General features: G+C 37.9%; 1 protein-coding gene across 2 annotated transcripts in view; it reads left to right on the plus strand.

Annotated features, from left to right (window-relative positions):
• The first annotated feature begins 1,650 nt into the window (after window positions 1–1,650).
• Window positions 1,651–12,116, plus strand: part of LOC135791465 (uncharacterized) — a 67,144-nt gene continuing 56,678 nt past the window's right edge. The window contains exons 1-2 of one of the 2 annotated variants that reach the window (XM_065301863.1): window positions 2,100–2,212; window positions 7,334–7,598. Coding sequence is in view for 1 of the 2 variants with exons in the window: in XM_065301861.1 (XP_065157933.1) it covers window positions 2,116–2,212 (97 nt within the window). In the remaining variant the exon portion in view is untranslated. Of the gene's footprint in view, window positions 2,213–7,333; window positions 7,599–12,116 lie in introns of both variants that reach the window. The other variant, XM_065301861.1, reaches the window with a different exon arrangement.

A 12,116-nucleotide genomic window follows, 5' to 3' on the forward strand; every position in this document is an offset into this window, starting at 1 on the left:
TTGCAACGAAGACGAATTGCATGTGGTGTCAACCGGTATTCGAATGTCGGGCGACAAAATTACGGACTACCTATGCGCATCCAAGTAAATTACAAAAGACGAAATTGTTGGCGGTATTATTCTCAGTGCCTATTATATAAATGTTCATTAACCTATCACAGTATTGCCGGTCAACGTATGGTATAATCTATATAAAAATGTTCTATTGACAAATAGTTTTTGATATCAGTATCGATATCGTTATTTCATACTGTTAGTTAGTATGCGTGATGTTTTGTAATAAAAAAAGTAATCATAGTTTAAAGCGGCTTTTGCGGTAAATTTTATAACGTGTAAAGTATAGGTAGTTAAATTCATAAATATAGACGGAAATAAATGTATACAATAAGGAATCACGCTTTTTTATGTTATTGAGAGATTTTTATACTGGAAAATGATTAAAAAAATTGTTTTTTTTTCTCCCAGCTTTAAAACGCCAGTTTTTCTACGGTTTTCAAACACAAAAAGTGGTGCTTTAAACACGAACGGCCAAGGTTGTGACTAAAGTACTTTCTCTACGGGCATTATCTACGGGGCGGAGCTTGCGCCTGCGCATATGCGTAGGGTGTAGCCCTAGACCATAAAAAATGCCTTAAAAAAATTATACATTAATTTTCATTAATTTTAATCAATAATTGCATTTGTATTTTAATAAAAAATGTATTATATAATCAATATGATGTGAATTAACGATGTGGATACGTCGAATTCAGTAAATCCTAAACTTCCAAATTTGAAACATCGATGAAACAATACCTTTTGTATTTAGTGCGATAGTTTTTGAATGAAGTGCAAAAGTCCCGCTTAAGCTGAAGTGGAATTTGTACCCATAGTTATAGGTATATTCAATGCACTGAATTTTAAAATATACTGCGCCAAAAAGCATGTGATGCTCGATAGGAATAATACTTTTCTCTATCGTTACAAACAACATAAAATTAACGTGAATTTACTTGATTATTAATTTTATAAATCCGATTTTTTTGTGTTTTGTGTGAAGTAGCGTCATTCTTGTTCTTCCCATGTATTCCTCCAGTTATGTACACAATGACATAGCTACTGTATATCAAGAACGCAATGCGTGGGGAGAAAAGGGGTCCTTTAACGCTGAAAGTTTGGTAATTAAATATACGTACGTACCGGCCCGCGGCAAACAGTCCTATCTTTTTGAAGTGTGGCAATATTTAAAGAAATGCAAAGTAAGCAAATCTCTGTGGTCTTCTTGCTTGTTTGTTTCTTTATAAACGTATCTACTAGAGAAGAGTGACAGATCGTTTATGTGGCCTTGAGTTTTATGTAAGTATTTTCATGTTCGCCGATTGATGTGTTTATGTTAATGTTATTCAGATCGTTTGTTTACGTTAGACCGGGTTATCTCGAACACCACAATCATATAGTGATAGAATGTGTATAAAATTTGGCTGCACGAGTGCGTGCAACATTATGAAAAATAAAACCGTACTAGCGGAGAAGTTGGACGCGTCGCGCTCGCGCGGCGCAAAATAGCGCGCCCGCTATGGGCGGCGTTCGCGACGTTCCGCCGCCGGTCGCGGCGGTTCGATCGCGAGAGAGGCCGCGCTGCCGGTAGGAATGCGCTCAGTGTGCAGACAGTACGTCGGCGGGGGCGACGCGTTTCGTTTCGTTCCGTTTGCCCTTCTCCGGGCCTCGTGCAAGGAGCATTGCCGTAGCGGCAGCGCATAGACTCTTCGGTCCTCCTGCTGCAAACCCCGTGTACGCATTGGCAACGCGTGGCGTCGCACCACGCGTGCTTCGCGAAGAGCTCGCGTCGAGTACAGTGCAGTTGCCCGGTCGCCGCAGCTGGATTATTGTAAAAATGTGGCTCGCGAGGGCGGAAGTTTGACATGACTGTTCGTGCCAGCGCAAGTTGCCGCTCGAAGAATGTTAAGTAAATAAAGCTAGTGAAGAAAAATGCTGATTTCGACGCGATTTTAAACGATCGCGCAGTGGAAACAACGGACGTTGGCGAGAAACACAGCGCAGCGCGCGGCATCAACGCGATTCGCTACGAAAGCGCAGCATAACGTCAGCGTGGAGAGATTGAATTGATTAAAAGAGATGGCAACGCTAATGATGCAAAGGCTCGCGCTGGTGCTGCTGATGGTCGTCTTGTGCATCCGCTGCTACCACGCCAGCCCGTCACCAATCAAGCGAAGTAAGACTTTTTCTTGTTGTTTCATTTCTGTTTGCTGAATAACTGACGTGCATTTTGCCGCCAGAGTCGGTGATGTGCTCCGTACAAATTGTATGATAAAGGAGAGACCTACTCGTCGGATGATGTGACTTTTCCATTTTTGTCTAATTTAATTTAGTGACAGAATTTTCCAGCTTTAGGGAGACATAAAAACTGACTCAAATCGTGTGAATACTGTTTGTTTCATAATTGATTACTGTTTTCAGTGCCGGATTTACGTATGCGAGCTAAAACACGATGCACACCGAGTTGCGACGTATTAGACAGATCATATTTTCACGAAAAGGGTTGAGTAGTAAATCCGGCTCTGGCCGTTTGACGATTTCCAACTTGAAATTAATTACGTGCATTACACGCTCATCCGCATTGTATTTGAAGTGCTATCAAATTCCAGCGGGTTGAGTTTTTTCCTGAATATGTATTCAAATTTCTCGATCAGCGCGCGAGATGCTTGTAACTAATGGTAAACATTTTCAATTCGGATTTTGTTGTCTACGAGCCGTAAACGTATTTCAAATGAAATTCGATGAAACGAAATGAAATGACATATAATAGATATATAAAACGAAACACAAGAGTATATGATTCCCGTGGGCATAAAACTCGGACGATTGTTCCACTCGCTTGTGACTTGTTTCGAACTTTTGTCATCGCAATTAACTAGACTTTAATACCCAAAGAGAATACCCGACATTATACTCATGGTTGAGAATGATTGCATGTGCAAATTGAATAAACCATTTGCATATTTATGTATTTGGGCCAATTGGACCGACATCGCGAGATATGTTAAATTTTTATAGATTTATATTTGCTTCTCTTCGTTGAAATTATTCTATTGGAACATGTTGTGATACTGTGTATGGGAGGACATGTTTCGTCCATAACTTGATAGTGATACGAGTTATCAACAGGACGTTTGGAAATTTTTTCCTGTGTGAAACATGTTCTTCCAGTTCCGCTAAACATTACTATCGAATCATTTAAAGCTATATCATAATCCGCATCCGCAGCATAAAAATATAATTCGCTGTTTTCATTAAACATTGAAATTCAGACGTTCTGATACATCAATCAGAGATAATGCATGTTTATAAGGCTCAGAAAACATTCATATAAGAATTGTCGTCAGAGCAAATAAAATATTGTGTATGCGACGAGTGAGGAGACGAATTCAAAGAGTGCGTGATTGTGATTGTGTGCCGCGCTGGCGGTACGAGCGTATTAAAAGTTCTGTCAGACTTTTAAAAAGTTTTTAATACATTTAAATGAAGAGGAGAGCGAAGCGGGAGCTCTTTTGTGTCATAACTTTTTCTTGTGTACTCAGAGGTGGATTTAGCCATTGCCCTTGTTTTGTAATCCCCGCGGTGGCAAACTTTTGTCGCTCGTAACTCTTTTTTCGGTACTAATTTTTAATAATGTGGTGGGATAATAAATGCGCGTCCAGCTGTACACATGCCTGCTTTGTACTCATACATCGGCATACTTTTTGATTTTTATTTTATTAGCATATTTCAAAGCTGAGAATTTTACTTTGGTAATATCATAATAACGTTTTTAGCAAAAATGTGTGTTAATTTTTTTCAATTTGAAATTACGAAAATGTGATGCAATTTTATGACGGATTACAGTGATTGCAGCGAAGTGCACAAATCAAAAAATCGGCGGGTGCATGCGCATCGAATATTTTTATCATTACATATACATAGCGAAAAAAAAAACACATCGCACTGGATTTCGGTGTGTCAAAACGCTCAAAACGCTCAAATGAAAAAAAATTATCAATCTAGAAAATTGGAAGCGAAAATCAAAATCAAAATGGAAATGTAGCAGTTTGCTAGCGAAATGCGCTGAATATTGAAATATTCCGCACGGCGGCCGCTTGTTATGCGGGTCGAACGACGTGCGGTTGTCAGCTCGTAAACTAGCGGAACGTGAGTTCGCGGACGCGTCGCAACGCCGCGGACCGCCACCGACGCGCCTCCGTTGCCGTCTCCGCCTATGTGGATGTCGTCATTCGGATTGCATCGCTTTACATCCATATTTTATTCGAAATTCGAATTTCGATTTTGGATTTGATTTTAGCGCACTGACACCGGCCGTCCCGCACAGATGCACTCAATTCCCATACACGAACGTCGAATTATTATTCATTGACTGCGCGATGTTGTTGTATCATAACCGCTGACAGCGTCATCCTTGACCATTAACCGTCAGAATAACATCTGCAAAAGAAAAAAAAAACTTTTAAAGATTTTATATCTTTATTCATTTAAAATTGGTCATATAAACACAGTGTGTAAATTTCATAGGAAAGTATTAACGTTTTATTAAAATTGATTGAAATGCAATTACGAACATTCAGCGCCACAAAAAAAATTAATTTCCCAGCGATTCGATTTATTTTTAATGCAAACATCAGCCGTATGAATCAGAAAAATTAATAAAACTGATCAACATTTAATTGGAATACATCGATTTTAAATTTGTTCACTCAGAATTACTTTGATGCTTAACTAAAAGTTTATTTAATAATTTATATTTAAATGTAACGTGAAAAGCAAAATAGGATTAAAATAAAACAAAATGCATTACATTGCAAAAACAATGCTTTGCACCATTATTGAAATATTGAAATTTTTTCTTCAGAAATTTGAGTTTTTCCATTTTTTAATAAATAACTTATACTGGTGCCAATATATTCATCATATTCAGGTGTATTTTTTGCACAACTTTACGTCGATTGAATAAAATATTTCCACGAAAACTACACAAATTGATTTCGACACGGTGTGTATACAATTCTATCCATTATATGGGCAAATCACTGAACCAAATTGCGCAAATTGGCAAAATTTAAACTGCGCCGATAAAATCAATACATAATACAACCGAAAAGTTAAACTAAGCAAAAAAAATAAAATAACTGGCGTTTGTGTTTTCATAAATTGACACGTGGTTATGAAACTGCGCGCTTTCGTCTTCACGTAGAGCAAAACAATGAAGTGTAGTTCAGTATATCAAGAAGTTTCCCATCATGAAGTTTACGAAACTAATAATAAATGAAGAGTATGCGGTTGTGGGGCGGCGCTGACGTGTGGCATGTATGGCATCATGCATTTCTCCTTCTGGATCGCACCTAATTGTCGGAGTGCGTACGAAAAGTCCGCCGAAACAATATAACAAAAGCTTCATTAATTATACAAGCAGGTCGATGAAGCCCATGAAAACATGCATTATGTACGGATAATAAAAGGCATTTCCGGGTTTTAGCTGCCAGCCTCGCTTTGCATGCGGCAACATGATACATTTTGCTTGTCATTATTGAGCTATCAGAGTACCTATGGCTGAAAAATATTAAATATCGCTTTGACGGCGCATGAAATCATCATTTTTTTTTTGTTACCTCGTCAAGTTTTCGCCTTGTTGCTCATTTGTGTTGTTTCCAATTTCTGCACGGTTACCGTTGCCGTGGTTTTTTGCACTGCGTGTTGTATAACCGTCGATTACGCGCGCATTGATATCTTCATCAATTATTTTGTCCTCGACTGCTTATGCGGATTATACGTCTAGTAATTTAGTTGTCATGTATTTAGCACAATTGTTTGTTTTATTTTTTAATGGCTATTGTGTTCTTCAGGCGCATCACAATGTTCAAATAGCGTATATTTGACTTTTTAACTATCGTGTAAATTTGGCTGCATTCATTTCCAATAACCTATTTTTACCAAAACGTTTTCTTAATCGAATTTAAGAAAAAGTTGCGTAATGAGCAAAATATGATTTATTATTGATCATATTAAGGCTTTATTTAAATAAAAGTAAATATTCGTTCTAAAATGTACAAATTTAAGCAGATGACCGTTTTATGATGACCGCGAACGATATTCGTAGTTTAATTAGGAGTAGTTTGGTTGGTTGAATTCGCCCAAACCGAATTGCAATTCCTACACCTGTTAATATTTCTAATACCTTCCAAATACCAAAATAATTAAATGTAAATTAATTGACAATTCATTGGTATATACGCAATTTAAAATTTTGACATGAATGATGTCAAACCATGGCGCAAAAATATCAGTTACATTTGTACAGTATATATTTGTATGACAACATGTTCGTATATCCAGATGCCAGTACTTGTTTAAGGGCACTACATATTTATACTACAGTGCTGTATTTACTTGGCTAATGCATCAGAAAATCCGATTAAATAGCGAATTAGCGGATGCGAAGATCCATTTTCACGGCTCAAAGTTTCATGTGTTTCGCCGATCCATTTTGCGAATAAATGATCTGTCTAAATAAACTAAAATACGGTCAAATCCGGCACTGCAGCACGTGCAGCGCATGTCAGGTGCATGTTGGTACAACAATGTCGGAAATGTGATTTAGTGCATTCCCCCGTTCCGCAGCCGCCCCAATGGCTGTGTCTACGGGGCGCTCCCGGCATGTATTTTGACGTACGTCCACAATTATAAAATATAAATATTACGCGCGTTGTATGCGTGGTCGCACACAAGGCCGGTGCGGCGACTGGACGCGCAAAACGTAAACGAATTACATAAATTTGATAAATCTATTAGCGATAAAAATTAGTTAATTACATAAATGGATGACCCGGGCGCGCACGGCGTGTCATGAAATTTCTGTTTTAAATATGCATCTACCGCGCATTGGAGGCGGCAGATATGAGGTATATAATTATGGCGCACGTAACTGCGTGCAAACTGCTCGCGCGCAAATAAACCAATAAATTCATTATTTGCATTGGACAATTTAATGCGCGTGTTTTCGAAGCGGTGAAATATTTATTTTCTCGTTGGTGGGTCTTTGTGCATTATGTGTACGATGATAATTTACCTATAAATGTGAAATATAGCAAAATTAGGTATAATTAATTGAAAAATAAACGAATGATATTTATTGACTTATCTAAGGCAGAAAGTAATGTTTATTAAAAAAAATCAGCGATATTTGAATCTTGATCTGTCTGTAGTCGCCTTGGTTTGCATTGTTATCTTAGCTGATACGTAAATCCACAAATCGCACGTCTAGGCTAATTGAACACGAATTACTCAGGCACCTGGCGATGCAGGTCGGCTCGTCTAATTATGCAATGCGACCAAAAATAAGTTGCTTGCGATGGAAACACTCGAAGACGCCACGAAGAGAAGAAGATCGTGCACGCTCTGTTTAACTTTACCAAATAATTGCCAACCAAGTCAAACCAGAAAACCGGACAAAACTCATGCATGCAAATTTTGTTTGTCAAAAAAAATGGTCGACAGGACTGCAGATCTTTGCTTTTAACAATTAACCAGACATCGCATTACTACTGCCTTAGGTAAGTAAATCAACTAATCATTCATTCTAACGGCGGTGACATCAACATAAACATTTTTATGCGATAGATGGGAAAAAAGTTGTTTATATGCTTGGAGGTTGCAACATGCAATCGGTGGGCACATGTGCCCTCACGACTGACAACCGCATAGGATGCACAAGTTATTTAATTATGTCGGCCGTCAGCGGCGGATGCCTCCGGATAACGTGTCTTGTTACCATTGCAGCAGCAACTCCGGTGCTGGCTGCATTTAGTCGACTTGTTTTTACGCGGCATGGTTCAATGTACCCTTCCACCACCAATGAGTCGGGGGCGCTCATCTAGTTGGTAACTAGCAGACATGTCCGCTTCGACGAGCGTGTGCACATTCATGTGCATTTGTAGTTACACGTTCGTTTGCAAGAAGTTGTGTGTTCAAGCTTAATTTTCTCCGCCGGTTTTTTGGGAGTTTTTCGCGCTGCCCTGTGGACTTTATACTGATACTTGTAATTTTTAGGTGCGAGCATACTCATACCCTCTTTTAGAAACTTGAAATTAAATCGAAAACAGAAAAAAACACGCGCCGAAAACGAGAAATGTTACATTTAACGTTTTTTTTTTATACGATCTGTATATAAATTCTGTAACAAAATTGAAACATTTTGTTCTACCTGCAGGAAGTGAATGCGTTGCTAATTAAATCGAGATCACAATAACAGCTATTTTCTTATTGTTTGCCTGCCGGCAACGTCGTTAAGACACAGAAGAATTTCCGCTCGCTCGTGTTTTCGGCGATTGGTCCCCAGTATTGAATTTTCGGTCGAAATCGAATTAAGATCAAAAAGCACCAATTAGGAGGTCCAATTAAGGGGCCGCTTTTCTTCTCGGCTGTCCGTTCGCGGCGCCCCATCCACTTCAAGCGCCAAACTCAGCTCGTTGCATCACTTCATTGGCGTCGGCATCGCTTAGCAAACGTTCCATCATAGAGTCATCATCATCAAGCCGTCAATTTTGAACTTTTTAACGCTTACGTTCTCGGACTGTCGCGCTTTGCGCAGTGCTTTCGCTTTAACTTTCGATTCCTCTTCCCGTTTTCTCCTCGCCGTCGTTCGAAGGGTGCGAAGGACGTGTCTCCAAGACTTCAACTCCAGTCAATTAATATACTTTTTGGCTCGTTATATTCATTAAATTTGGTGTGTTTTTGTTTGAAAATTTTCGCTTTTTCTCCAACGGCCGGCGAAAGTGAAATTTCGCTGAACAATTCCGTCCGTGACTTTGCAATCGCTAATTTACTTTATTTTCACGCGCCACATTTCCTTCTTGCCAACGCGGCAGATAAACGAAGACATTTGAATGCCACTCAATTCTTTCCGCCAACTCCAATTTCTGCCAATTGCTTCGTTTTTTCTTATTATTCCGACCTCTTGTGATTTTAATTTCGGTCTCGAGGCGGTTACCATTTCGATTCCTTTCTTGTCTAATGCATTACGCGTTACCTTAATTAAAACTTATATTTCTTGTTCGAGCGCTTTCCTTGTTTGTAGGCCTTTTTAGTTACCCTACTTTTTCTCCGATCCGGCGCATGCCATTAGGCAAACGAAAATAATGAAAAACATTGTCACGGAAATTACCATCATGAAAATTGATTGATTCACCAATTTTGGCGTTTTTAAACACATTTCCTGGCTTCCTTTTTGTGCTTCTCAGTTATTATATAAAAACTGAAATGATTAATTAATCTAGAGGGAGCGATCCAAAAATTTTGCATTTCTGCTTCGTGGATGCAATAAATCTCGAAAACGAAGAAGAAACAAACGTAGCTTCAAAACATGTCATATTTTTATGCAAAAATTGACTAACTTTCATTGCATCTAATTTATTTTATTCCTAAAGGGAATAATATATTTCAGATAGATTGCAAATTGCTGAACAAAATGTATAACCATAATAATATGAAAAGTTACAAAATTTTTTAACGAAAAATAAAATATGCAAAAAATCTGCGCAAACTTTTTTGAACTTGGAGCGTGGAGACTAGACATGATTAATGCAAATGCCGCGTAACTCTCCTGGATGCCCGAACTCATAACTTTATTTTTTGCCTCGTTTTTGTCGTTTGCCGGTCGTTGTTGTTTTAAATTAGAACAAACTAAAAACTTCGCGCTCCATGCCCGTATATATCTATATGCACATCGGTTTTTTGTTAATCTCAAAGGGAACATTAAGCGCAGCAAATTAAAACCGAAAAATAAAAATAACGAGCGCCCACTATGCACCACAGGTCCAAGTGGACAAAATAAAAAGTTTAGGCAGTTGAAACTTCCATAGAAATTCTCCACATTATTTCAATGTGAATATATAAAATAAAAAAGCTCTCCAACAAAAAAAAAATAGAAAAAAAAGAGAGAGGAAAAAAACACAGTAAACGATTCTACAAGGTGAATTGGTGTTTTGCATTTCATGTCATAAAGTTGAAAATTTAGAAAAACTGAATTCGGTATTAATAACACTTATTTTTTTACAAAAGCTTACTTTTCTGTTGTTTTATTGCGTCTATTCTAACTTATAATACACTAAACTCAAAGTAGACTCACTATAAAAAATTGCCCGAGGTACGGATTGTTGGTCATCGTCTGCAGCAGTCGTAAAAATTACAAAAAGTCACGCAAAAAGCAACTCCCAAGAAACTTGCAATTCCAAGTTTTAAAGGCGACTTTTATTTACTCGAGACTTACAAGCAAACTTTGCTCAAACTGCCGCACCGCCGTCAAATCTTCATCGCTTTCTGACACTTTCGGTGCTTTAAATGATAAATGACAAATTTATAAATAGCGGATGCAGCGTGGGTTGACAGCGTCAGTTATGTGTTGTGTTAGAATCGTAGAAATGCCTATTATATTTACGCTGATCGCGAGAATCCAGGCATGTGGGGCATGTATACACTTGGGCGGTCACCTCACCCCCACGTCGCATTACAATAAGCATTTTGGGAAAATTTCCACACCGCACTAACGATATGCGTAGTTACGCGGTTAGCCATTGTCAGGTACGCGTACACGCGCCCGGCGCCTCCACGCGCTCGACGCGTTTGCTTTGCTGTACGATTATTCGAGTAAACAAGTGCGTTCGTGCCGTTCATACTCATAAATCAAGTTTATATGACGCACGACGTCGACGGTTTCAGCCAGGCTAAACTAAACAGTTGTTGTTGAAACAAAACGATTGGTAGCTTATCCCACCCCCCAAAGCTCGACGTTGTGGCATGCCTTTTTATTTGCGCTTTCATTGCGCTTTGTCGTTTTATATCGTGCATATTTCATTATGTTTTACGTACTTCTATTAATACTCGCGGCGGAGAAATGTGGATTTATTGAACCGCAAAATCATCAAGGTGCAGAAGTATCAAAGTGAGAACTTGGCATAATTAAATCAAAGCTCGGGGATCTTATAATGAAGCGATTATGGCTATTAGCAAACTTAGTAAATTCTCTGTTACAGTTATATACAGTCATTTGATAACAACTTATACGCAGTTTTGTTATTAACAAAAATAGCAGTTTGATATTGCTTTAGCAAATGTTCAATAAATTTGAAAAAAATATTTTTCTGTCCAGTTTTAAGTATATTGTTTGATGTTTATGCTATTTCTTCAATTTCCTACACACTACAGGGAAATGTAGGCAAATGCGCAGGCGCAAGCTCCGCCTCGTAGACAATGCCCGTAGCTGAAGTTCTTTACTCACGCACCTCGCGCTCAAGTGCCACTTTTTGCGTCTAAAAACCGAGGAAATCTTGCGCTTTATAGGTCGAAGTAAAAAAACAAATTTGTATATAAAAGATTGAAGGAAGATCAATTTCATATTTTCAAAATTAACAAATAGTAATAACTGACATATTATTAAATGAAAGCTTATATATTTGACCGGATGCACCTTTTATCCACGCGTTTTAAATCTGAATATTATATAGGCATTTATTCGTCAATATGCGTTGTAAATAGTTTATTAGAGAGGGCTGGCGATTATCGTATTCCATCGTGAATTTATTACATTCAAAAATTAATTAGGTGCCTACTGAATGATAGGTATGTTATACGCGGAAATAATAGGATATCTGCGGAATAATCCCTTGTTATATATTTGAATCGTACTTTTGAATTTGATAAATATGGCTTTGCAAAATTCCTCCATTTGTATAGCGGCCATTAGCGGCCGCGTATCACTCCAATTGCAGTTCTATGCAGTAAAATTTTAATTTACTTATTAAAAATCGTAAGAATGCGGTATATGGCGCATTTTTACGATAACAAAATAAGTAAGCATTAAAAAATTCTAAGCACAAAATTACCCTACAAAACGTTTACATAAAATTGTTATTTATGTACATATGCTAATTGCTTTGTTGTGTTTCTTTATTTCTTTCTTTACGTACAAGGCACGAATGAGGCACGAATAGCATATATATTTATTTTTGTGTTCAATTTAATTTCTTATTTTTGAATATACAACATGAATGTTAAGGAGTTTCAATAATTTTCAT

The sequence above is a fragment of the Atheta coriaria genome, unplaced genomic scaffold (assembly GCF_025399875.1).
Source record: "Atheta coriaria isolate IRGN ID8LTWV9N9 unplaced genomic scaffold, Caltech_Dcor_3.1 hic_scaffold_1_pilon, whole genome shotgun sequence".
In the NCBI taxonomy this organism is placed as follows: domain Eukaryota; kingdom Metazoa; phylum Arthropoda; class Insecta; order Coleoptera; family Staphylinidae; genus Dalotia; species Dalotia coriaria.